The sequence below is a fragment of the Acomys minous genome, assembly GCF_964271855.1.
Source record: "Acomys minous genome assembly, chromosome: 3".
In the NCBI taxonomy this organism is placed as follows: Eukaryota; Metazoa; Chordata; class Mammalia; order Rodentia; family Muridae; genus Acomys; species Acomys minous.
Genome location: NC_140485.1, coordinates 71289542 through 71314855, shown reverse-complemented (window position 1 = coordinate 71314855; position 25314 = coordinate 71289542). Strand labels below are relative to the sequence as shown.

General features: G+C 52.5%; 1 protein-coding gene across 1 annotated transcript; it reads right to left on the bottom strand.

Annotated features, from left to right (window-relative positions):
* Window positions 1–170: 170 nt before the first annotated feature.
* On the bottom strand, window positions 171–25294 carry ADA (adenosine deaminase). Its single transcript, XM_084777212.1, has 12 exons — window positions 25131–25294; window positions 12631–12692; window positions 9766–9888; window positions 6356–6499; window positions 5635–5750; window positions 4524–4651; window positions 3895–3966; window positions 3712–3813; window positions 3440–3504; window positions 1327–1453; window positions 806–905; window positions 171–402 (listed from the first exon to the last, which is right to left on the bottom strand). The coding sequence occupies exons 1-11, from the start codon at window positions 25161–25163 to the stop codon at window positions 822–824; spliced, it is 1056 nt and encodes a 351-aa protein (XP_084633338.1). The 5' UTR covers window positions 25164–25294; the 3' UTR covers window positions 171–402; window positions 806–821.
* Between the last annotated feature and the right edge of the window lie 20 nt (window positions 25295–25314).

The following is a 25314-nucleotide window of genomic DNA, read 5'->3' as shown; positions in this document are numbered from 1 at the left end:
AGGGAGTTCAGGAGCATCTGCGCAAACAGCCCCTCTGGAAAAGTGTCATTTCTAGAGGAAAGAAGTCCTGGCTCCTCCCAGCCTGATACCCAGTGTGGGGCCCAGGACCCTTTCATGCTTACCCGCCCCAGCCAGCAGCCCCCAAACCACATTCACCGTGTGCTGCAAGATAACAGTCACCAGCTGCTTTATTGAACACCAGAATTTTAGCCCTAGAAGGAAGGTTTCCTATTCATACCCATGATTGGCAGGGCCCCTGGGCCTAGCCAGGACACCTAATCAGAAGAAAGACCTAGACACACCAAGGTCCGGAAGGAATGAAGGTCAGAATGTCACAGGGTTGTGAAGACTCCACAGGATGAGGCTCAGAGAAGTGGCCTTGCCATCTTCAGAGGACCCGCCCTGCTGGTCAAATGAGAGAAGTAGAAAGGTCAGACCACTCATAACACAAGGCATTGTGGGAAAAACAGAGAACCGCTTCCTCCCATAGAAGTCAGCAAGACAGAAACTACAAGCAAGGCAATGGGTAGCTTGCTAAGGCCATACAGAAATGAAGAGACTCATGGACCTGGGCCTGGGCCAGCTCCTGTTCAGGTCCCACCCCAGGCTGCCCTGATAGTTGGGAGTAGTCTTCAGAGAGCATGTCACAAAACAGCTGTTCTGACAAGAGGCTGACCACTGCCCAGAGGCCAGTCCTCACCTATTCTCAGGTTCATCACCTCTCCCCAAGGATTTCTGCCACAAGCCACACACAAAGTGAGGAGAGGCAGGGTCAGGTGGTCGCTGCACCCCTGCGGAAGCGTACCGTCAGCCTGTGGTGATCATTGGTAGTCCTTGTAAAGCTGCTCCAGAAGCTGCTGCTTCTCATCCTCTGGGAGGAAGCTAGACTTTGCTGCATTGATGTTCTAGAAGGAAAACACGGAGTTAAAGAGCAAGAAAAGGAGTGGCCTTGTGAGCCAGGGACAAGAGGCATTAGCCACAGGACAGTGAGAGCCATAGCAGAGACCATAGGCTCCCATACTCAGTATGGAATGGGGGGCAGAAGCCCTTGCTGGGATTCACTCAGGACCTCAGAACCCAAGACCAAGGTCTCAGCCTAGGAACAGCCTAGATGGCACGAAAGTTCCTGCAGGAAGATAGTTTTCTTCGGAGAGGGTCCTCCAAGGGGCTAAACTACCTGGTCCCTCACCCAGGATGTCGGTGCCAAGGCATCTCTGTGGATGGCTTTGGGTGCCAGACAAACCCACTGTGGGTCTCCAGAGGCTCCAGGCAGCCCTCTCACACAAGCTGGACCAAGTGTCATGGTCGCAGCTCACACCTACTCACCAGTCGCTTGAACTCCTCCTCAGTAAAGCCCATCTCTTTGGTCATCTGGTAGTCTGTGTTCAGGGTGGACTTGAAAATGAGAGGGTCATCTGTGTTCAGTGAGTAGTTGGCTTGGTCATCCTTGAAGCTGGGGAAAGGGCCAGGCAGAAAGAAAAGAGCCTCTTTTTACCCCAAGAACCAGCACTGCCCACCCACCCCCTCCCCTCTTGGATCTTACACAGCCTTGGACAACCTGAAGGGTTGCATTCTCCTACTATGAAGGAAGTATTTGGAAAACTCAGGGGCTTCTATAAAGTCACCCTGCCAGCTCAGAGGCAAAGGCAGAAGAACGGCCTGAGGTGACAGCCAGGGAGAAGGGTGGTTTGGAGAGCTGGGGACGCAGCAGCTCCTGAAGCTACCATGCTCTTTTTAGCCTTCCCCTTCTTGGCGCTGGAGCATGGCTAGCACCCTACCTTTCCTCCCAGGCCCTCCTCAGTCACTTGCCATATGCCAACACACCTCAGAAACGTGGTGCAGCCGTGCACCATCGTGTTGGGATTGATTGGTGTCAGCTAGCTTGGATAGCAGGATCCACCACTTTTAAACTTTTTATTTATGGCTGTGGATGTGCATGCTGTAGAGCATGTCTGGAGGTCAAAGGACAATTGGGACAGTTGGTTTTCTGCTTCTACCATGTAGATTCCTGGGATCAAACTCAGGTGGTCATACTTTGTGGAAAACACATTTACCCACTGAGCCATCTTAACCAGTACCAGAATTTGACACTTGACTCTTCTCAGAGCACCATTCCTGGATTTCTCTGACATCATACTTTAAAAAAATATTCTAAGCTTTTGTTTTGTCTTCTGTTTGTGTGTGCACCGTGTTTGGGGTATGCAGAGCTACAGCAGGGTGTTGGGTCTCTTCCTGTATTGATCCCCACCTTATTCCTTTGAGACAGGGTCTCTCACTGAACCTAAAGCTCATTATATTAGGGCCAGCAATCCTCCTGTCTCCACTCCCTTCCTTAGTGCCAACGTCACAGGTGTACATGCCTGGCTTTTTAAGTGGGTGCATAAAATCTGAACCCTGGCCTTATGCTTGCATAGCAAGCACTCTTACACACTGAGTTGTCTACCAACGCTTGACACCTTAACATACTTTTTTAAAAAAAGATTTGTTTGTTTGTTTGTTTATGAGTGCTCTGCCTGCATGTTCACCTGCAGACCAGGAGAGAGCATCTGATCACATTATAGAGGGTTGTGAGCCACCATGTGGTTGCTGAGAATTAAACTCAGGACCTCTGGAAGAGCAGACAGACAGTACTTTTAACCGCTGAGCCGTCTCTCCAGCCCGACACCTTGGCATGCTTTGGCTTTCCTTCTGTCTGTTTCTACCTGTCCCTAGTGTCACTGTTGTAGGCTCTCTCCTTAGTCCTCTTGATCCACCATATCCCGGAGTCTTTACTCTTTGCCTTTGTATCTGCATACATGCTTTGAACCTTCCTCTAGACAGTGCTGTAGAGCCATCTCCCTCTGAGAGCTGCCACTTGGCTGTCTCACAGGCACCATGTACCCATGCTCTAAGGATGCCCAAGAGCCTCTTGTCACCAGAGCACACTCCTATCTGTGTAAGCTTGGCTTTCAGACCAGGGCTGGCCTGACTACTGTCAGCCCTGTAACCTGCCTTAGGAGAAGACAGCTAAGGACCTGGTCACAGGACCGGAAGGCCTTGATTTTAGTTGCTGGTGGGAGCCAGGTTGTATGGGAGAGGCCTCTAGAGAAAAGCTTCAAGCTGGCCTTCAGCGGAGTGCCCAAGAGCACCAAGAGCAGCAAACATCCACACAGATGGGACTCATTTTCCCCACGCACAAGAGACAGAGTTGGGTAACGGTGTAGAAGCTATGGCTGATGAACCGTGGTGCCTCGGCTCTGCTAGTTAGCAGCTGGGGAGTCAGACTGGTTCCTATGAGGATCACATTCCTCATTTGTTGGACAAGGACAACAATGCCTGCTTCCCAACTAGTCAAAGTGACTTTATTCCTAAGAACCAGGATGGCCAGGTACCCATTCCTGCATTCCCTCCCTTTCCTTTCCACAACAAAACCAAATGGGTCCCAGAAACGAGATCTCACCGAACAACTGCATGCGTCGTTTTGGGATCCCAGGCGCCTGTGAGGTAGCTGGACCAGGGGCAGACCTGAAAGGGGCAGGCGTGTGGCTGGCATACTGGGCCCCAAGGCCATACCTTGCAGGGGCTGGGCCACCTGCTGTGGCACCATTCATGCCAACTGTGCAAGTACCTCCTTGCCTCAAGCCCTATGAAACCACCACTCAGCTTGCCTGTCCCTCCTCTATCCAAAGGGCACGGGATAGCCAGAGTCAGCTCTCAGCCTTGACATCTCACCTCAAAGTGCATGTTTTCTTTCAGTAGCCTCTTGTAGAGGGCCTCGTCCTCCAGGGTGTGGTAGCCGTGTCCCACCCTCTCTGTCTTGAGTATGTCCACAGCCTGTAGAGAAGCAGAGAGGAGCTGAGTCCAGGAACAGGAACAGCATCAGGAGGAAATGTCTCAGGGCCACCGGCTCCTTACCTCTCGCACAACCTCAGCAGAGCCCACCTCCCCAGCGTGGACAGTACGGTGAATGCCGTTCTTCACTGCCCCCTGGAAATGGAACAGAGAGGGCAGGGGTTGCTCTTGTGAGGGCTCTAGCAAGCCCTGTCTTTGCCACCCTTGGGGGTCTAAGTGTTGGCAGGCGTGACTGCTCCCAGAATCAGACTTGGCTACTTCAGTAAGTGCACACACAGTCTGGTGTGGCTCGGTTTTCCAAATCATGACTACAGCAGTAACCACCCTTTACTTCACAACTCCTGGGCACTGATACTATTTGAAGGCTTTAAACACACTATCTAGTATTCTACAGCAAATACTATTATACTTTTTTAGGGTAGAGGTTAAGAAAGTCAAGTTAACACGGTCAAGGTCTAACAAATTTAGACTCAAGGAAATGAGGCCCAGAGGAAAAGCAGCCTGCCCAAGGTCACACAGCCAAACAAGGCAGATGCAGGCTCAAACACAGCTCTCCCAACACCTCGCAGGGGCATCTGTTTACACCCAGTTTTGAGTCCCTAACCCCAACCGAGACACACTTGGGAACTCAGGAGACCCTAAGCTCACCATCCGAGCTCCCCCAGGGCCATCTTTCCCCTTTTCAGACCCACCTCATAGGCTGCCACGTGGCCTGGGAAGAGGCTGCTTCCTTCAATGGTCTCATCACCAGCCAGGTCCATGGCCACCACGGTCTCCTGACGGTACTTCTTGCACAGCTCCAACACTTCAAGGGACCAGCCTGGGAACAAGGTCCAACGGGGCCTTATCAAACCAATGGAGTAGGGCCTGCCAACTGCCCACTGGGCTGTCCTAATCCCTCATCTGAAGCCAGAGAAGACATGAGATCCACTGTCCTGTCTTCAGGTCCTGACTGCTGTTTTCCCATTCCAAGCCTGAGAGCGCCCTCTGCCAGAGGGTCACTGCACAAGGGCATGGTGAATGTCTGCTGACACAGGCTGGGCTCAGTAACTGGCTTATCAACGCCCATGGCAGCCTGGCTCCCACTTAGAAGCTTGGAAAATAGAGCCTGGCATTTAGCCCAGAATACAACTCGTGAGAATATTAGTTTATTGCTAATGTGTCATGCTCTTTTTACACTAAGAGCCCCATAAAGTTACTATGATGTGGGCCAACAAGATGGCTCAGTGGGTGAAGCCCTAAGCCTGATGATCTGAGTTCAGTCCCCAGGCTGCACCGAGGGTTAAACATGTAGGCCACACCCTATTGTAGCAGGCCCTGTAACCTAACATCAGGCCTTGGCTTTGGTTTCCTTAGGGTGGGGGCACAAAATGTGTGTGACCATCTCTAGACAAGGTGTGAAGGAGCTCAAGAGGGTGATGTGACTCACCCAAGGTCACAGAAAGGGCTCTGGAGATGGCAGCGTGAACCCTGGAAGGTTGGCCCGTATTGGTAACAGGAGGACCCCTCAGATAGCTCAGCGGTCAGACCTAAGAGCAGGTCAGACCAGAGTCTTGTGGTCTTAGAAATTTCCCTGTTGTTTAGGTTCCTTTGGCTGTGAGCTTCCTGTCGGTCATGTGGTTGTCAAGACCCAGACTTCCTGTTAAGGAGACTCACCAGAGCCGCCGAGAGTGCACTGGTGGTTTTTATTTTTTTATTTTTTTATTTTTTAAGAAAGCTCTAGAAATATGAGGTGGGGATAGAGGAGGTACAGCCTTGTGGCCAGGCCAAGCCAGGCAGCCTGCAGGGTGCAGTGGTACTCACTGGGTTGGTGGCGCATACAGCACAGTATGGACCGGACCTTGATGCCGAATGCTCGCTCTCCCTCCTGAAGGCCCTGGTTCACAAGGTTCACAACCTCATCAGGGGTGACGTCCCCTCTGTGTGGGAAGAGGAGGAGGCAGGACTTGAGGCCAAGGGAAGGCCATGGGCAGCTGTAGACTCCCAGCAGGGGAGGGCAGCCTTGCCCCTGAATTATTACATCTTCCAAGGAGACACACAGACATGGTTTCAAGGCCTTGTGCAGGGCCTCACTTCCTTAGAGCTGTCTGAGCATTGCCAGCTCCGGGTGTGGGCACGGCAGGCAGCCCTCCCTATTCCCAGAGGGGGCTAACTGTGGGCCTGTTGAATTCCATTCTGCACATGTATCAGATTCATGGCTCAGAAGGAAGGAGGAAGGGGGGTTCGAGAGAGTCCAGGATGCAAGAGGTCTAGACCAGAAGACAGCAATGGGCCAGACTCACTCACTGAACAAAGCCTCTAGAGGTCACTGGCTAAGCCAGGCTGAGTCATGGGGCAGCTAGGCACACACTTCACTCGGGGGAACGACAGCCACAAGCAGAGGGTTAGGAATCGAGTTCCTCCGAGTCCGTGGACCAGACCAAGGCCAGGCCTCTCAACACACTCTAGCCTCTCTCGTCTCAGAGCTAGGCAGTATAGCCCCACCCCCACCCCCAGCACAACCGTCTCCAGGGTTGTCACTCACTCCGGCTGGTTCCAGGGGATTGGGTCCACTTTGGAGTTGGCCAGCAGGTGTGGGCTGTATCGCACTTCCACGTATATCACACCCTCGTTTGCCTTCATCTCCACAAACTCATAGGCGATCCTTTTGATGGCCTCCCTGTAACCTCTGAAGGGAAAGACACAGATGGGCCATAACCTTCAACTCCTTGGGAGCCCCTGTAGCAGACAAGGTGCCTTGGCGCCCGCCTCGTGTCCACGCATTTCTAGCTCGTAGGCTCTCACTGCCTGGGCACCCGCAGGTAGGAGCCCAAGCCCCCTGGCAAATCATAGCATCTGCACTTCTTCAACTACCGACTCGTTCTGACCCCTCCCTCCCCGTGTGACCACATTGCCTCTAACAGGCTTGTCTTCCTGTCTGTCCTGAACGCCGTTCTCCACAAAGCAGTGGAAACCAGGAGGACTAGTGAGATGGCTCCTCAGGAAAAGGGCTGCCACCAGGCCTGAAGACCTGGGCTTGATTGCCAGGGTCCACAGGGTGGAAGGAGAGAACAGACTTCTGCAAGTTGTCCTTTGGTTACTGTGCCCCCCCCACCCCCCCGCAATCTAAAAAGAAAAGTAAAGTAGAATGTAGGGGTATGGCTCAGTGGCAGGGCATGCATCTAGCATCCTCCCAACCCCAAATATACACACACATACATACATACACACACACATACATACATACATACATACACACACATACATACATACATACACACACACATACACACACACACATACATACACACACACACACAGACATACATACATACACACACAGACACACATACATACATACATACTATTTATTTGTTTGTTTATAACAAATGAAACCAAAGCACACTGTTCTCTCCTCTGAGCCCCTAAGGCTTCCAAGTTTTCTAGAAAGATCTGACTCTGTGCCAGCCCAAACGGCACAGTCGACAGCTTCCGTAGCATCTTGTACTTCGCATCCTTCCTTCTGGCCAAGGATTGTGAAGCTCGTCCCTCCCGCCTCAGGACCTTGGGGGTCGCTTGCCCCATCACCCTGCACTCTGCCCTCCTCCATCTAATGCCAGCTTAAGGACCTCCTCCCACCTAGGCCTCCTCTTCCCCCTCTCGGGACCCTTCCTCCATGCCCTGGTCACCACTTGACACTAGATAGCTCATGCTTCTTTTAGGGGCAGTATCCCATCTCCCCTCAGCCCCTTTATCTGTCTTGTCATGGCTGTGACGCTTTAGCCGAGGAAGTGCCCAGGGCACAGTAGCCAAATATTTCTTGAGTAGTGGATGTAAGGCTGTCAGGGGAGATCAAAGGCAGTCAGGTGAGTCCAGAGGGAATATGGATTGGGCAAACTTGATGTTCAGTCATGGACTTGCAGCCTGTGTGCTCCTGGGCTAGTCAGTCACCCTCTCTGATACCTATAACCTTTGATCGGGGTTGTCCTGAGGACAAATGAACAGAGCATCAGAAGCCTCACGCGGGCCAGGACTTGGAATGAGGCAGACAAGTATGACACTTGATCTCAGCCAAAAGGCCAGGAAGTGATCAATGCTGGGTGTTTTAGTTGCTGTTGCTGCTGCTGCTGAGTGTGGCCTCCACGAGCAAGGCACAACCTTACCTGTGAGGGCCTCTGTGAACTGACCAAATGCGAACGGACTGGCCTAGTTAGCACTCCCTCCAGAGTAGGGAGAATGAGTGAGGGAAGGCAAGCAAGTGCCCCAGTGGCCCTTGGGCAAAAAGAGCGGGCCCACCTCTGGGGAGATGGAGTCACTCCCAGGAGGGGGACCAATGGGTGAGGGCAGATCAGGTCTTAATTCTGCCATTGTGGGGCGCTTGCTTGCTGCCTTTCCCAGCCCCAGCCCCCGACAGCTCTCGCATAGCTATACTCTCGTTTATTCTCCAAGTGGTAACTGAGCCCTCATATGGGACTCAGTCCCTTAGGACACAGTGAACAGCAGGAGCTATGATCCCTGCCTTTGTGTCACCTGACAGGGAAGGCAGGCGCAAATGAAGCGGAAAACACATTATCTATCAGACAGGAACATTGTCAACGCAGATAAAGCCGGGAGGCCACAACGCAGCAAGACCTGAACAAGCAGGAACACGGAGCTGTGTGCAGAAGGCAAACCACAGGCTTTTAGGGGGAACAGATTCCAGGGTGAGAGAACAAGGGCAGAGGGCCTGAGGTGGGGTGAGGGGGGTGCTAGTACCCAGGGGTAGGGAGGAGTCAGCATCCTCCAAAGCAAGGGCTCCGAGCTGAAGGACCTGTGCACTCACTGTGTGGTTTTTAGTGTTTTCTCTGCAGGACACAGAGAGAGGCTGGTAAATTTGGGTCGGGAGATGGCTTAGGTTTTCAGAGTCACAAGCCCTTTCTCTAACCTCTCTAATGACTATTCCTGGGCCTTCTCAGAGGCTAATTGTAACCGTAGTGACATTTTTAAGATTTCTGGAATTCACAGAAATATTATAAAAATGTGCTTTTGTCTTAATTCCAGGTGTGGGGCTGCTTCAGAACTGTCTGCGGCAGCTGACTATGGTTTGCCTCGTGCTCTAGCAGAGGAGTGGTTTTGTTAGCTGCAGATAATTTCTGCGACTGTGTGACATTTGGAATTCTGGCAACTTTTCAGAGAGTATATGAATGAAAGGGCCCTGAGAGGCGGGGTTGGTGGTTGGTAGTCATTTAGCATGGCTGGTTGCAGTTTGTAGTAGTCGTGGTGTCAAAGAAACAAAGGGAAAGAAATTAGGTTCAGGGATCTCCCTCCCTCCCTCCCCCCTTAATCTCTTCCTCCCATCCCTCTCTCTCATTCCCCCCCCCCAACACTAAATAGAAGAGAAACAAGTACAGAGGGAAAATGAGAGAGAGAGAGAGAGAGAGAGAGAGAGAGAGAGAGAGAGAGAGAGAGAGAGAAGGATGGGAAAAAGAAGAATCCACACCAGTTACAAGTAATGGTCCTCACTCATCCAGTGACTCCAGACTTCAAAGACAGACCCAGATCCGCCTCCATTTCCCACGCCAGTGTCTGGACTAGCTCTCCTCCAAAGCTCTAAACTGGGACATGAGGGGCCTGGTTCAGGCCCTACCCTGCTCTGCACCCATGTTTTTTCTTAGCCTCAGTTCACCCAGGACTAGGGCTCTTGTTCTGAGATCTGTGATGGTGCCTGGGTCTGTGGAAATTAGGGCGGTGAGTTCTGAACAAGACATATTACAGCGTGACCAGCATGGGGCTTCTGCCCTGAGACGGAAGCCACCTGTGGGCGGGATGAGATTAGGGACCCAAAGGCACCGAGAGATGGGTTCCAGAGCCAGTGCGCACACGGTAAGAAGCAAGGCTGGGCCAGCAAAGTGCTCAGTCCTGGTCTTGGTTACAGGGACGGACACTGCCCTGAGACAAGGGTTGGGAGCAACTCACGCGATAACAGGCATGTAGATGTCAAACTTGGCCAGGAAGGCTGGGAGTGAGATGGGCTTGTCCATGCCGATGATGTTCTGCAGCTCCTCCGCCGTATCTGCCGGGAGGGAGATGCCCCTCTTCCTAAAATAAAACAGGGTGAGGGGCTGCAGCCGAGGCTCGGTGAGTAAGAGCTTCCCAACACCCACATGGAGGCTTATGACCATCTGTAACTCCAGTTCGGGAGATCTCATGCCTTCAGGCCTCCTTTGCAGGCATCAGGCATGTGTGTGTTATACATGCATACCAGCAGGCAAAACACTAAGACACACAAAGTGAATCTTTAAAAATACATACATGTAAAAACAAAACAAATGAAAACAAATTGTGAAATGCCAGGGCAGGATCCAGGCAGCATGGGCCTCTCAGGGCAGCATGGGACAACAGACTGGGAGCCCCAGTAAGAAATGAGGGGGTCCTTCCATCTAGCTCCTCCCCGGTACAAACGAACTGAGCTCCAAGGCCTGGAGAACTATGTAGAGGCCTCCTAAGACTTCCAAAAGCCAGAAGCCGTGACAAATCACACACCTCCCATCCAAGTATTACCAGGCTCAGCCCTGTTTAATTCCAAGATTTAAAGACATTCACAGTGGACTACAGAGACAAGTCAGTATATCTCAAGGGACTGACCGGTAGGCTGATGCCAAAGTGAGTACCATGACAAGCCCATGACATCATCTGGTCCAGGGGCAGGCAGAGATGTCTGGACATATGCCCAGACAGAAGCTAGCAGACACAGTAGCTGCAGTGCAGTGTCATAATGCCCAGGTCAGGAGCTGGTAGCAAGGCCTTTCCCTTTGCCCTCCTGACTGGCATGTCCCGGCAGCCTGGCCTGCACAGCATAGGCCTGCTGTGCTGGCCACTCAGCTCAGAACTCTGTCCCATTCTTGTCCCAACCCCTTTGCCTTAGAGCCTTCTTCCTGTGCCAGGAGCTCTGCCTCTCCGTGCACTGCAGGAAGCTGCTGTGAACTTGGGGTGGCTTCCTCCTTCAGCACATGTGCCGCTGTCTCCACCCACTGTGACAAGGATCTAGTCCACAGGGTCTGGACTGTGGACTTGGTGTCTCTGATTTTATCATCACTATTGTTGTTATTATTGGTGTGTGCGTGTGTGTTTAAGAAAGGAAATACTGAGGGGCCTGGACTGCAGCTTCGCAGCATGTAGAAGGCACTGGGTTCCATTACCAGAACCACAATAAAATTTAAAAAGCCATCCTCCCTGTAGTTTCCCGATAGGTATCACCAGTGTCCCCCTACTCCTGCCTGTGTGTTGTGAGTCTCCACCAGTCCCAGGTCCCCATAATGCACAGTGGGATGTGGTACCTGTGGTCCTGGCACAAAAAAGGAGGTTCTCAGTACCCCCTGGTTCCTCCAGGCTAAATGTTTTGCTGCTGGTCAGACTGCCTCAAAGTCACCCTCCTAAGTGCATGCACAGCCATTGGTGATCCTGGAGAGCCTTCAGAGAGACACACTGCTTTGTTCAGAGACAGTGGTCAGACTGAAGCCCTAAAGCCTAGAAGACAGCAGGGCTATGGTATGCACCTGGAGATAGTTTGCAGACGGACAAGAGAAGCTACAGTGGCGGCTCAGAGTAGTACAGTGATGGCCACAGAGGGTGGCTAGGTCCTCAGTAGAGAGCCTGCAGGGTGGTGAAGGGGCCTGGGAAGGAGGTGAGAGGCACTACAGGAGCTGGAGGAAGAAGGAATGGTTGCTAACACAGTCACCAAGACACAGAAGGGGTCACTTACTTGGACATCAGAAGCCACAGCCTCTTCTCTGCTGCCCAACTACTCCAGGGCACCCCCCTGGAGGGGCCCACTGAGGCTAGAAAAGCCATACCAGACCCCCACTATCTACTTTTTGCTCCTTCACTCCATCCCACCCTGGTTACTCGTGCCTTCTTGACTTGGCTAATGAGGCTTCTTTGACCCTTTAATAATGCCTGATTAGAAACCATCCCTGTGTCCCACCCAAATGACCTCAGCAAGGCTCTGTAGCAAGAGCTACCAGCTCCAAATGACCAAAGGCCACACAGAGATAAGGCCGGAGGTGTCCCCTGACACTAGAGCCATAGATACTGAGAGTAACATCTGGGAGTGACCTTCATGGGGCAACCTGACATGCTCTGAGCTGCTCATTTTTCATGGCTCACTTCACAGAAATCTCTGGTCCCATTGGTGACAGTAGCACGGAACCTGTTGGGCCCCTGAACCAAAACCCTGCCCTGTGCTCACGAGGAAGTCTGTGGCTGCCAGGGCTCCATCTTCCCATCTGTAAAGTGGGGTGGGCAAGAGAATGCCTCCCAAGCCTTGGGACAATGTCACTAAATTACCTCAGTGTAGCGCAGCCAAGGTTGTGTGCTTATGTCACACAGCTGAAGCACAACCATATCCCAGGGCAGGAAGAGGTTGCCCCAGAAGCACAGCATGGAGGAAAGAATGCCTGGCAGAACTCTGGGAACTGGGAGCCGTGCTCTAGAGTTGGAAGACAAATTCCCAAGTATCACTTGGACACCTGGGATTGTCACCCGGGACAGAGGTAGAGTTCAGGCTAGACACACTGGAGACAGCGGGAGAGAGCCGAGTCCTTCCAGCACACACGGGATGCTTAACAGCAAAGGCGTGAAGGATGCTGCAGGAAGAGGCCCACTTTTCCTGACAGCTCTGGAGGAAGGATGCTCGCCTACTACCTCAACCATGGAGGCTGAAGTGGAGAGATCCCAGAACATCACCATCTTCCATCAAGGGCCCTGGGAATCTCCAGGGCCCCTTGGGAGAGTTGTATACTCCACGGCATCCTGGAGGGCTGTGGTTGTCTATAGACTTACTTGCCAAAGTATAAGATCGTTTCTGGCTTGATGGCTCCATCTAGGTGGACGTGCAGCTCTACCTGCAAGGGGCAGAGAAAGAGTGTGAGACACCACAGAGCCTGAGGACCCTGCAACCCACCCCCCTCTTCCTGGACCCTGACTCCATGCATTTCTTAAGCTCTTCACACGCATGCCCTTGCCTAAGATCACCTGTATGTGTTTGGGGGATGGTCAAGTGTTTTTGTTATCCGCTTCACAGCTCAGGATACTGGGGTTCAGAGAGGTTAAATGACTTGCCCAAAGTCACACAGCAAGCAAGCTACGGAAACAGGGCCACAGCCTGGGAGTAGCAGAATCAGCGTTCTAACCCCAGCTCGATTCTAAGGCTTGTGATCCAAACCAGGAGGCCAGCCATGATCCCAGCGAGAGCCAGCCACCACACCAGAGCTGCTGTTCTCTGCCACCTGACTCACCCAACTCTTGAGTTTAACAGAAAAGGCCGACTGCAACTTAAAAATCAGGTGCTTGGGGCCGAGGACGCAGCTCGGTTGGTAGAGCACTTGGTACCCAAGAGCAAGGACGTGAGCTCAGTCAGCACTCACATGAAAAGTGTGGTGGTGCCCACCTGTAATTCCAGAGCAGGGGAGATGGAGAGAGGAGGGGCCCAGGGGTTCACTAACTGGATAGTTGAATCTAAGCAGTAAGCACCCAGGTCCCTGTGTGAAAACCTGTCTAAAAAAAAAATCAAGTGGGCAGCACTTGAATCATGGCACCTGACATTGACCTCTGGACCCCACATGCAAGCACATATAAATACACTCACTCATACCTGCACACACACACACACACACACACACACACACACACACACACACACACACTGAAATAAAAGACTCCAGTGGGGAGTACAGTCCTGCAGTAGAGTCCACACTTGCTTGTATAAGGCCCTATGCTTTGACCCTAGCACTGCAAAGTAAGTGCAAATGTATAAGTGCTAGGCTCTGTTTCACAAACAGGTGCCAGTCAGGCTTGCATTGTCAGGCAATTTATCTGACAACTAAGTCTTTCTGATCCTCTGGAAAGGGCCTTGGTGATCACCCCTTATTTGCCAAGTCCGATGTCTGACACCTTGCACACAAAGCCAAGGCTACAAGCAGCGGCTCTGGAGAGAGTCCATCTGTTAGACTTGGGAGCTGACCCTTGTATGGCTGATCTCGGATGTTTGGCTTAAGTTTCAATCCAACAGTGCAGGATGGTGCACTCTTGTACAAAAACTATGGCAAAGATTTTCGACAGTGACTGTGGAGAGGTGTGGCCCAAAGAAAGCAGTCAGTGCCTATGGGAAGTGGTGTTTTTCAGGAGCTGTTAGGTAGCACAGCAGGTGCTAGGAGCCAGTGACCTAAGGGACTTTGTCGCCTGCCAGATCCATGGAGGAAACTTCCTGGACCAAGGGAGACCTGGAAGTGGCGTTTGCCAGGGGCCATTTCTGGAAGCTGGTGACGGAGATAAGGTGGGCAGGCCAGGCTTAGAGGAGGAACATTTGGGAACTGCTGGCCCAAGGGACAGTTCCAGGAACTCTCACAGAACCTGCTTCCAGCAGAAGAAAGCAGGCCCAGAGGTGCCAAAGCCTCCAGCTGGCAAGACCGTGGAGCAATTAGATGACTCCTAAGGCCAGGCAGTTTGTAAAAGACAGAGCAGTTCTTGCCTTGCCCCACGCCGCCCCGCCCCGCCCCCAGCCTGGGATCACACTAGCCCGTGACTGCCCCACTTGACTAACAGTTTTTGAGACTTAAAATATGTGCAACACTGGAACCCTGAAGCTCATGGCCCATGGAGCTGAGTTACGTAAAACAAGTGACCTCACCCGTCTCCTGTCTCTGAGCCTCTGCCCTCTAACCTAGGCTGGAAGGAGCAGTATCTGCTCAGAAGCCAGGGCCGAGTGCTTGGGGAGGGCATCACACACAGGGGAGACAGTCTCCACTTGATCCTTTGCAGCCCAGGAAAGATACTTCAGTCTGTTCCTCTGCGTCCTCACGCCATACGAGGACAGTGCACCTTTCCTCTAGGTCTTCATTAACAGGGGCCAGATAGATAGTCAGTCATGAAGCTCTAGGCATATAGCAATGGCTAAAATCATGCCATTTATCACTTAAAAAACATACGTAGTCTCATGTAGTCCAGGATAGCCTTAACTTCAATATTTAGCCAAGGATGACCTGGAACTCTTGGTCCTCCTGATCCTTTATCTCTCAAATTGTTGTCTGAGACAGGATCTCCCTAGATAGCCCAAGCTGGCCTGAGATTCATTATTAGCTCAGGCTTGCCTCATCCAATGTGCAACCCCCTCTCATTAGCTTGCCAAGTGTTAGGACTGAGCATGGGCCACCATACCCAGCGCTTAGGAGTTTTTCATTTGAGTAAAAATAGTAAAGCCCCTTCTTGTTGCTGGGGCTACAGGAGCAAGCCAAAGGGACAAAGTCTTGTTCTGTTTTGTGTCGTTTTGTTTTTATTTTTCGAGACAGGGTTTCTCTGTGTAGCCCTGGCTGTCCTGGAACTCTCTTTGTAGACCAGGCTGGTCTCGAACTCATAGAGATCTGCCTGTCTCTGCCTCCCGAGTGCTGGGATTAAAGGCGTGTGCCACCACGCCCGGCAATTCTTGTTCCTTTGGCACGTACAGGTGAATAAATGTGTAGTTACATACCAAGATGCTCCCACAGGAAATACTAACTGTGCTGGGAAAGAACAACAAACAAATGCAGGCCAACTAGGCAGCAAACAGCCTCCCAGAAAGTCTGAGCCAAGCACTGAAGACCGAAAAGCAACTTGACTGGGCAAGTGAAGGTGAGGAGGAGGCAGAAGAACACTCCGGGTGGTGATAAGAGTATGCACAAAGGTCCTGGGGCAGGGGAAAGTAGGGGTGTGGGGGAGGAAAGGAAAATGCTGAGATTGGGAACAGTAGGGCAGAACCACCCGGGAGGGTTGTGTGACCACAAAAAGATAGCCTTTCTGGTGAGAGCACAGAGAGGTGTGAAACGAAGAGGCTACCACAGATAGGAGTTCGAGGCTGGGGTCTACTAGGCCTTGGTTTAAGCCGGCACTTAGTGCAGGGGAGGCAGAGGCTGGAGAATAGAGGCCAGAGATGGGAGGAGACTGGGGGCTGTGACCTATAGAGACCAATCAACCAGGCTTATCACAGAGGAACAGTGACCTCCTGGGGCAAAACACTGGGCCAACTGGAGTTGCATCCCAAGCCCTTGATCCAGCAACGAGGACCCTAGACAGTAACACGTGGAGGCATCTGCACTCTTAGATGGTAGCCCGGACCCTCTGGGTGGGCCCCGAATGGACTCTCATGTCTTAGTAGCAGAGGTAGAGGGGTTTTGATGCGCAGGACAAGAAGCAGCAAGTTGAGCACAGTGGCAGAGATTGGTGTCACGAGAGGACAAGCCCGGAATGCCCGACACTACCAGAGGGTGGGGAAGGAAGGGCGGATTCGCTGAGCAAGTCCTGCTGGTGCTTTTACTTTAGACGCATGGAGTGTGGGTTGGGAGCACGGGGTGTAACTGCCTTTATTCTGTCTTCTCAGTGGCTGGGGATGGAGCCCGGGGTGTTTTATGGCCTTAAGGCCACTAAGCATGTGGTCATCTGTTACAGCTGCCACAGGAATCTCAAACAGTCAGAAGCCAAAGCTAGGAGGACAGATCGATGCCCCTTAGTCTAAGAACTCAGGCGGCAGGAACCCTTCAGGACACCAGGGTAGCCTTGGAAAGTTGTTGATGAAGACCAAGCTTCATCTCAGACCAGTTCTGCCTCGATTACATTCAGGCACAGCCGTGTGATGCTTCTGTATTTTGGGGTTAACGGGGATGGAAGCCAGGGCCTCAAGCAGGCCTGGTACCCTATTACTAAGTCAGCCCTGTTTTGTTCTTGAAATCTCTTTTTTTCTCCCCCTCCTCCTCCTCCTCCTCCTCCTCCTCCTCCTCCTCCTCCTCCTCCTCCTCGAGGTTGAGAAGAGTGCCCTGGAGTCCGTGCCAGAGGCCTGAGCAAGGGCAGAATCCAGATTAGGGAAAGGCATGGATACGGAAAGAAAGGAAGGAAGGAAGTGGAGAAGGTGGAGAGGGTTCTCCTGTGAACCTTGCATCTGAATGATTTACACTTAGCTCAGGAGATGGTGGGGGGGTGGGGGGGGAGATGCGGGTCACAGCAGCTCATTTCTTTTGAGGTGGGAGTGAGTTGGCCACGTTTAGACACTGATGGATGATGGGTATAAAAGAGGTCACTGAAAAAGGGAAGAGGATTTGGAGGCAGAGCGAGGCCTGGCTATGAGCAGCGGGATCAGACAGTGGTTCAGGGCAGAGTCTCTGGGCTCTGTGTCTCCATCAATGGGTACCAGGAACCTGCAAGGCCACTCAGGGAAAGCATTTACGTGTCAACACAAGATGCCTCCACAGGGCTCTCTGCTCTAGCGTAAGAGCAACAACAGTCAGGATGTGACCGCCACACCTGCCAGGCCCCAGGAGACCATCGTGAGCAGAAAGGCTCTAGGAAGCCCCCGGCAGATGTCCAGTGAGTCAGCTCTAGAAATATCCGCACTGTCTTGGGCTGCCTCTGTCCTGTCCCACTTACCAGAACAACAGCCTATGGTGACACAGAACCCAGAGCCACAAGGTAAAGAAAGCCAGACATCAAGGGGCCCAGTATAGGATGCATGCCCAGAAGGCCTGTGAGGAGGAGAGGACCCACAGGGACCCACAGGCCAGGGAGAAGCGGGGATCAAGGAGTTGTGTGCTACAGTGACGACTCCTGTGAGGAGTCGCTCACAGAGACAGGTTTTTCAACAGAAGTAATTTCAATTAGGGGAGGCACCTTGAAAAGCTTCCTTTTGGCTTCCAGGGTGGAGTCAACTTCCACAGAGGGCTGCTATTGTGTTCAGATGGGAGCCAGCTAGCTACTGCACAGGGCGTGCCCCACCAGTAGGTGCTTGGCGAGCGACTCGTGGAGGAGGGCATCAGAGAACCAGGCTGTGGCAACGGTACCTCTGGGGCCAGCTGCCCACATGGAGCAGCTTGGAGGCAAGGGCCATCTCCATGGACAGCCTCAAGTTTGGACAGGTACCCCACTGACCATTCCAGAAAGCTGCCACTGAGAAGCCTATCTACCACCCCCCGATGAGATGGGGGTACAAGCCTGTCCTCCTGGCCACATTCTGGGAAAAGGAGCCCTTAGGAAGACCAACGTTTGAGTGTCTAGGGTGTGAGTATCTATTGTGTCCTCGAAGGCAAGAGCTCCACACCCATTTTACACAAGAGAAAAACCCTGAGGCTCAAAGCAAAGTCTGGAGATTCTGAATCAGTCAGTGAACCCAAATCTGCCCTTGAGCGCCTAACTCTCCTGCCAGGACGAAGTACGGCCATAGCGTTGAGGCTCCTGCTGTCATCAGACCCTTCGTCGCATTCGCTCTTGATCACTAGGCAAGGGTCACATTAGACCTAGTTGCTATTGCAACTGGACTTGTGAAGCAGAACTCAGAGCGGTGTACGGACCTCCCCGGGGCCCGCACAGACTGACTGTAGAGCAGAGGTGCTCAACCAGTGGGCCGTGACTGCCTGCGTCACGAATCATATTTACATTATGATTCATAGCAGTAGCAAAGTTACAGTTATAAAGTAGCAACGAAATAATGTAGTAAAGGGTAGCAGCGATAGGCAGGCTGAGAGCCGTTGTGGTAGAGCAAAGTCAGGGCCCATGTGTTTCTGCCTCTAAGCCCAGGTCTTGCTCACAGCCATAGCACCACCCCGACCCTGGCCGCAAGCCTCTGTCCGGCCTCCTGGCCTCTCTGGTTAGGAGTTTCGTGCATCTCTCTGTAGTCACTCTGCATGACTGTCTCATGGTTGGCCATTATCTGTCAGCACCACAGGAAGCCCTCCTGCTGCTGCCGGGGACAGGAAGCAGCTTAGGAACTTAACAGATAATTACTGTGTCCAGGAACTAAGGAAGCACTAAGAGATGTCAGCCACAAGGTGACGTTCCGAGGCTCATTCACAGGCCCCAGCATCCCAGGTCACAAGACATGGTGCGACAGAGGACAGAACCAGGGCTAGGATCTAAATCTTGGATTCCTTGGCCACGTGCCTCCATACCTGATTCAGGCCTATAGAGGGCAGGCAGGGCTTGTGCCAATAGGACAATGTGTCCCCAGGCTTCCAGACCCTAAACACACAACCCTGTTCTGTCTGTCTGTCTTTCTTTCTTTCTTTCCCCATCCTTCTTTCCTTCTTTCCTTCTTTCCTCCCTCCCTTTGTTCCCTTTCTCTTTCTTTTTTAATTTTGAGACAGGGTCTCTCCACATAGCCATTGCTGTCCTGGAACTCGCTATGCAGTAGGCTGCCCTCGGACTCACAGCCGTCCCCCACCTGTCTCTCTGCTTTCCAAACACTGGAATCTAAGGTATGCGCCTCCACACCTGCCCCTGTTCTTTTTGCCTGTCCAAGATCAGAGACCTGTCTGTGTCACTCTGTTGGGTCTCAGGTGCCAAGTATAGCACCTAGCGCAGCAGGCTCTGGGTCATTGAGTGTCACTAATTAACACCCCTAAGGCGTAATGTCAGCAGTGGCAGTTACGGTAGAGGATCCAAGTGGGCAGAACAGTAAGACCCTGAGCACTGTGGCCAGAACCCAGAGGAGCCACAGGTGCCCACTGCCAGCCCCTCCTTCCTACCTAGCAATGGTCAGCGCCTCATGCCCCATGGCCTCTCGGCTGACTTTTAGGATGAGACCAACAAAAAAGGCAGCATTTAAGCCAATGGACCATCTCAGCACCACCTCATTCAAGAAGCCTTCCCAGGCTCTGCCCTTTCTGGACTCCTATAGCTCCAAGGTACAGACAGGAAGGAGCCAAGCAGTTCCTCGGTGTTTCCTGCAGCCTTAGGGCTTTGTGCAGCTGTCCACTGCTACTCATGAGCCATCACAGAAGTTCCCAGCTAGTACCTCTGCCTGAGTAAAATCTTATGACTCAGCTATCCAGGAATGCCTCCATTTACCCCCACTTTACAGGTGAGAAGACTGAGGCTCAAAGATGAGCTTGCCTTAGGTCATGACTGAGTATCACAAACTAATGAACGCCACAGCCAGGAACTTGTATGACCCTAAAGCTGGATTGTTTGTTTCGTTTCGTTTTGTTTTGTTTTGTTTGTTTGTCTTTTTAGCACAGCAATATGTTCCCGGCACCTTGCAAAGCAAGGTGCTAGGCAGATGGTGGGAAAATGTGACCAGGATGATCAGTAACCATAGTGGGGCTGGTCTCTAGAGACAGGGCTGATCCCTGTTAGACAGCAGCTATCAGTGGCATGTCCGTACTAAGCAGGCATGGTGCCTGTGAGATGCGTATTGGTATAGTTCCTGTTTCATGAGAAAACTAAAGCTGAGTGGTGTTACTTAACCCCAGTAATTAGGTGGGAGATCAGAGCGCAGACAGTTCAGGCCTAGCCCTGGCCACCAGAACACAGATGCTACCCAACCCGGCAGCCGCTCTGGGGCATGGCTCACGCATACCCTAGTCCCCATGATAAATGTACCATTCAACCTCATTTTGAGGCCCCCTGTCTAAGGCTATCCCACAGCGCTGTCTTCCCCAACCCCAGGGGGTACCACCACAGGACACTCAGGACACCTAGGCAAGTGATCAGTTTTCTCCCAGTTTGCAGGGCAGCCTCCCAGGGTATGGAATCAGAACCTGGCCAGCCTCCCGGCCTCCCTGTGTGACCACAGACCCCTTCTCCTCTCTGGTCTTTCATTCTGCTTCTGTCAAACAAAGCCTCTCATGAAACCAAATCTCCTTGTGTCCCCTCCCCAACAACTGCCACAAGAGTCAAAAACGGGTGAGACATTCTCTTCCTGGGGTGGGGGGGTGGGGGTAGAACAGGTGGCTCTGGTAACCGAAAGACACTAAGAACCCAAAGAAGTGCACCCGGGGCTTTGTCTCCACAAGACAAGAAGTGAGGGTGACCCAGAGTCCAGGAAGCACCCACTGCAACCTCCGGAAGGAAGCACATACTTGAGAGGCACTGTAGCAGACGCTGGAGGGGTATAGGTTTTCCCCAAGGCCCCGAACAGTGGTTTCTCTACCCCACCTTCCTGAAGGAAGCAGAGTTTCAGGGCGTGCCTACCTGAGGATTTGATGCTGAGAGGCAGGGGCTCTACTCTGATCTGCCTGAAGGCCAAGGTGCCGATTCTGACTCCTTGCTCTGTAACATAACCCCGACACTCCCCTTTTTCCCCCACAAAAGGAAAATGACAAATTAATTAGCAAAGCAGTTAATAGCACCTACTTCAGTTTTAGGCCCGTCTGTGTTGCAGGCCAGCACCGCTGCTTTCTTGCCTGTGCTACTTTGGCAAGTTCCTTTCCCTCTCTGAGCCAATTTCCTCTGATGTAAATGAAGACAGCATGACCTATCCCAGAGGGCTGTTGTGAATGGAACATGACTTAAGTCACACAAAGCAGCTAGAACCACACTCAGTACAGAACAAACATCCAAGTGTGGGAGAGCAAAGGTGCACTGGACTCACGCTGTGTATGAACTGGCACAGGAGGAAAACCCCGTTTGGAAACATCCTTCCCAACCCAGGCCAGGTCCCTCAAAGTCTGAGATGTGAGGAGCACAGACAGGCTTTGAGTAAGCCCCTCTCCTCTCTAGTCCTTGGGCCACTCCACTTGCAGCTGGAGGCACACAGCTGCCTGTTCAGCCATCCAGGATTCTGTGAAGGAAGCTGCTAAAGGTTCCTGGCACCCACAACCACCCCAAAGAGCCTAAGCCCATCACAGGCGGAGGCCCAGGGTCAGCATGCGTCTTGAACACATAGCGGCAACTGGAGTCATGGGGTTTGCTAGCACTGCTTGAAGTGGGCAGAGTGATAAGGGCTACCGGCACTGGCGCACACACACACACACACACACACACACACACACACGCACGCACGCACGCACGCACACACACGCACACACGCACACACGCACACACACACACCTATCTGCCTTTTTTTTATTTTTCTTTTCTTTTCTTTTTCTTTCTTTCTTTCTTTTTGATTTTCTGAGACAGGGTTTCTCTGTGTAGCCTTGGCTGTCCTAGACTTACTTTGTAGACCAGGCTGGCCTCAAACTCACAGTGATCCGCCTGCCTCTGCCTCCCAAGTGCTGGGATTAAAGGTGTGCGCCACCACACCCAGCTATTTTTGAGTTTTCAAGACAGGGTTTCTCTGTGTAGCCTTGGCTGTCCTGGACTCACTTTGTAGACCAGGCTGGCCTCGAACTTACAGAGATCCACCTCTCTCTGCCTCCTGAGTGCAGGGATTAAAGGCATGGAGCACCACCACCTGGCCCTATCTGCTTTTTTTTTTTTGCAGGTGCCAAAGCTAATTTTATTCCGAAATCTTTATTAAGGCAGCATGATAGAAATGGGCCACCAGCCCAAACCTTGTGGCCTGAGGAAAGACCTGTGTCCATAGGGCTTGCTCACTCTCCAGATAGCTCAGTCACCTCCACAGCACCCATCCCTTCTGAACCCTCTGCTGGGAGATGAGGTGGAGGCCTAAGGAGGGAAAGGCATGGCCCCATCCCAGGCTGTAGCAGCTCCTGGACCACAAAGCGCTAGCAGAGGGCAGGGAAACAGCAGCCTCCAGGGTTACCACCTCTTGCTGGATACAGGCCTCACTGTACCCTCTTACAGTTGTAGTCAAAGCAATAAATTAAAATGACCTTCAGCACCCCCCCCCAAGATTCCTCAATGCCAGAAGCTAAGCAGGAAGCAAAGCAACAATTTGGGTTCTTGCTCTTGTGACCAAGGCTTAGGCTGCTCCCTCTAAGAGCAGCTGGGTGTCTGGATTGCGCGGTGGCCATCTTAGGTTGGCTCTTCATGCAAATCTTGTCAGGATGCTTTCTTTAGTGCCCAGCAAGTACTCCAGAAGCAAGCACTCAGCATGGACTCAATAAAGGCAGGTTGCAGGTGCCTCGGGTCTTGCTTAGCTGGCTGGTCAGCCAGCAGCTTTACATTGCTTGGGGGCATGACAAGAGAATCTCAACTCCACCCAAACCTCCTCAGTCACAGCCCGCACAGTCAAAGCCAGGTGACTTGAGTGCACATCTGAACCTGAAAGGCAGGGCTGGGGAGATTGCTCATCGAGTAAAGAGCTTGCAATACAACTGTGTGAGTCTGAGTTCAAATCTACAGAGGCCACACGAAAGCTAGGCTTGGTAACTCACCCCCGACAAACCCCAGCACTCCCGTTATGAGATGAGAGAAGGAGAGAGAGAGAGAGAGAGAGAGAGGGAGAGAGAGGGAGACGGGAGAATCCCTGTAAACTTATGGGGCAGCTAGCTTGGTGTTCCGGTGATGAACAACAGAGAGCTCCATCTCAAACATTCTGGGAAGTGGAAACTGACGCCCACGTCTGTTTTCTGACCTCCACATGCATCCTGCGCGCACACATACATGTACAAGAAACAAAGCAAACCCTGGAAGCTCTCATTTGCTAACCTGGAACTTGTCTAAGGCCCAAGTCCCACCTGGTGGTAGGCACGAGAAACCAAAGAACCCAGCAAAGGTCCGTGGCTCAGGGGAGACGCCATCTCATCCCCCTGGGCTCCTGCAGAGATCACCCACGAAAGATAGGAACATAGGATTTCTGGCCTTTACATTTTGTTTTTCATCCGAAAACCAAGATCTTGCTATATAGTTCATGCCTAGAACTCAAAAAAAAAATCCTCCTGTCTCAGCCTTCCAAATAATAGGAATTCCAGGTGTGCACCATGGTGCCTGGCTTAGGGAATAGGAAGGCCCAGCTTGGCTAGATCCTAGCTAAGCTCTCTGTACCTGTTTCCTCATCTGTACACAAGGATGATGCTGGCTACACAGCAAAGCCATCGCCAGGATGGACTGGCTATGTGTGGTTATGGTGTATCGGCTGGGTCCTTGGTAAGTAAGCCTCAGATGGTGCAACTTAGTTACACAGGCCGGTCAGGCTCTGATCACAGTGGCTCCTCACCACTTCTGCCAGCTCCGGGCAGCATTCCCTCCTCACTGTGACATGCGACCTCTCACAGCGCAGACGCAGCAGCCAACACGTTACCTTTCTGCTCACGCGTCAGTCACTCTCTCTAACACGCAGACAGCAGGGGCAGCAGATGTAGCAATGAAGTCACACTCTAACATGCAGACACCAGGGGCCGCAGATGTAGCAATGAAGTTCTCCCCAGGCGAGGAAATGACATGCCACCATGGACCAGATGACAGTAACAGGGATCGTAATATAGTGGCACTCCTCAAAGAGCAGTTACGAAAGGGTAGGTGCTACAGAAGTGCAGCCTGTCATGCATTTCTAGTCGCTCCCAATCAAGGGGTTTCATCTACTGCCTTAGGTTCCCATCAGGAAAGGTAGCTCCCCTGACCAAGGGTGGAGAGAATTGAGATCATTAAAAGAAAAGGGAGGGGGGCGGGGGGAAGCCTTCAATGGTGAGGAGCACTAACTGTGGTTCAGGTGTGGAGCACCATACAAGATGTGCAGGAGGACTGGGTTGGGCAGGAAGACTTGCCCTGGTCTTCTAGTGTCTAGCTAGAAGGGCAAAATGAGCTCCCTATGGTAAGAGCATGGGTGACAGGATACAGGTCCACCGGCCCTTCCTTTGGCCCCTCCACGTACAAATGCATTGTACAACTTACCCACTGGATTCTTACCAATGCCTTTGCCACATCTGGCATCCCCACTCAACATCTGTTTCTTGGAGGGGTAAGTCTGAGGGTGACTGTCTCTGATTCCTCCCCCTGAGTCCTCAGTCCCACCCTGTTGACCAGTACAATTTGCCTGGCTGACTACTGGGTCTAGTCCCTCACCGGACAGAATCTGTGAGGGCTACAAATCTGGCCATGGGCACTTGACCCTCCGTGACTCTTCTGTTTCCAAAAGCCACAGTTTGTGGGCGGACATTGGGGTCAAGGGCCATAGCTTGACCCCCGATAAACCTATTGTGGCCAAAGGCCCAGGGTACATAGGAATTCCACTCCAGCGATCCTTTACTGGCTTGGACCACAGATTTCCCCACAAACCTAGCTTACCTGGTGCCCACAAAACAATCATAACACTGAAGTATAAAGCCGTTCACGGAACATTTAACAGCTAGAGACCCTGGGACCCATTCTACTGAGATTCAAACATCAGGTCCCCGCCCAGTCTCACACAGTGCGCAGCCCCACCGCACTGGATGCCCATTTGGCAGATGGCAAGGCTGAGTCCCAAAGGGCATGGGCAGCAGCTGAACCCTAAGGCTGACCAGAGGCACCTCCAGGCTCTGAACTCTCCCTGCCACATCGTCTCTCGCTCGACATCCCGGAAGCGAGCCAGGCCTGGGCAGGAGACGCGGGAGTACCACCCCCCAATCCTTTCAGGGCGAAGATGCCCAGGGCTGGGCCCGGCTAAGCCCAGGGGGCAGCCTGGGGCTAGAACCCGGGCGACGAAGCCCCTCCGTGCTCACTTTGGACTTGTTGAAAGCAGACGTCTGGGCCATGGTGCCGAGCGTGCTCCCTCCGCTGAAGCTCTCCGAGTCCGCGCTGGCTCGATGTAGAGGTCGCTTCCCGAAGGCTCTCAGAGACCGCGGCCCGCCACGCTCTTTTTTACCGGGCAGCCCCAGCCCCGCCCCGCCCCATGCCCCGCCCACG

Bases quoted from the DNA above. Each gene is read 5' to 3' on its own strand.
- ADA (XM_084777212.1), bottom strand. From the start codon at position 25,163: ATGGCCCAGACGTCTGCTTTCAACAAGTCCAAA. The intron at 3,967-4,523 runs GTGGGTCTGAAA...TTCCATTTCCAG, and splicing joins GCCACGTGGCAGCCTATGAG to GGGGCAGTGAAGAACGGCAT. The intron at 1,454-3,439 runs GTGAGATCTCGT...CCCTTTCCCCAG, and splicing joins ACGACGCATGCAGTTGTTCG to CTTCAAGGATGACCAAGCCA.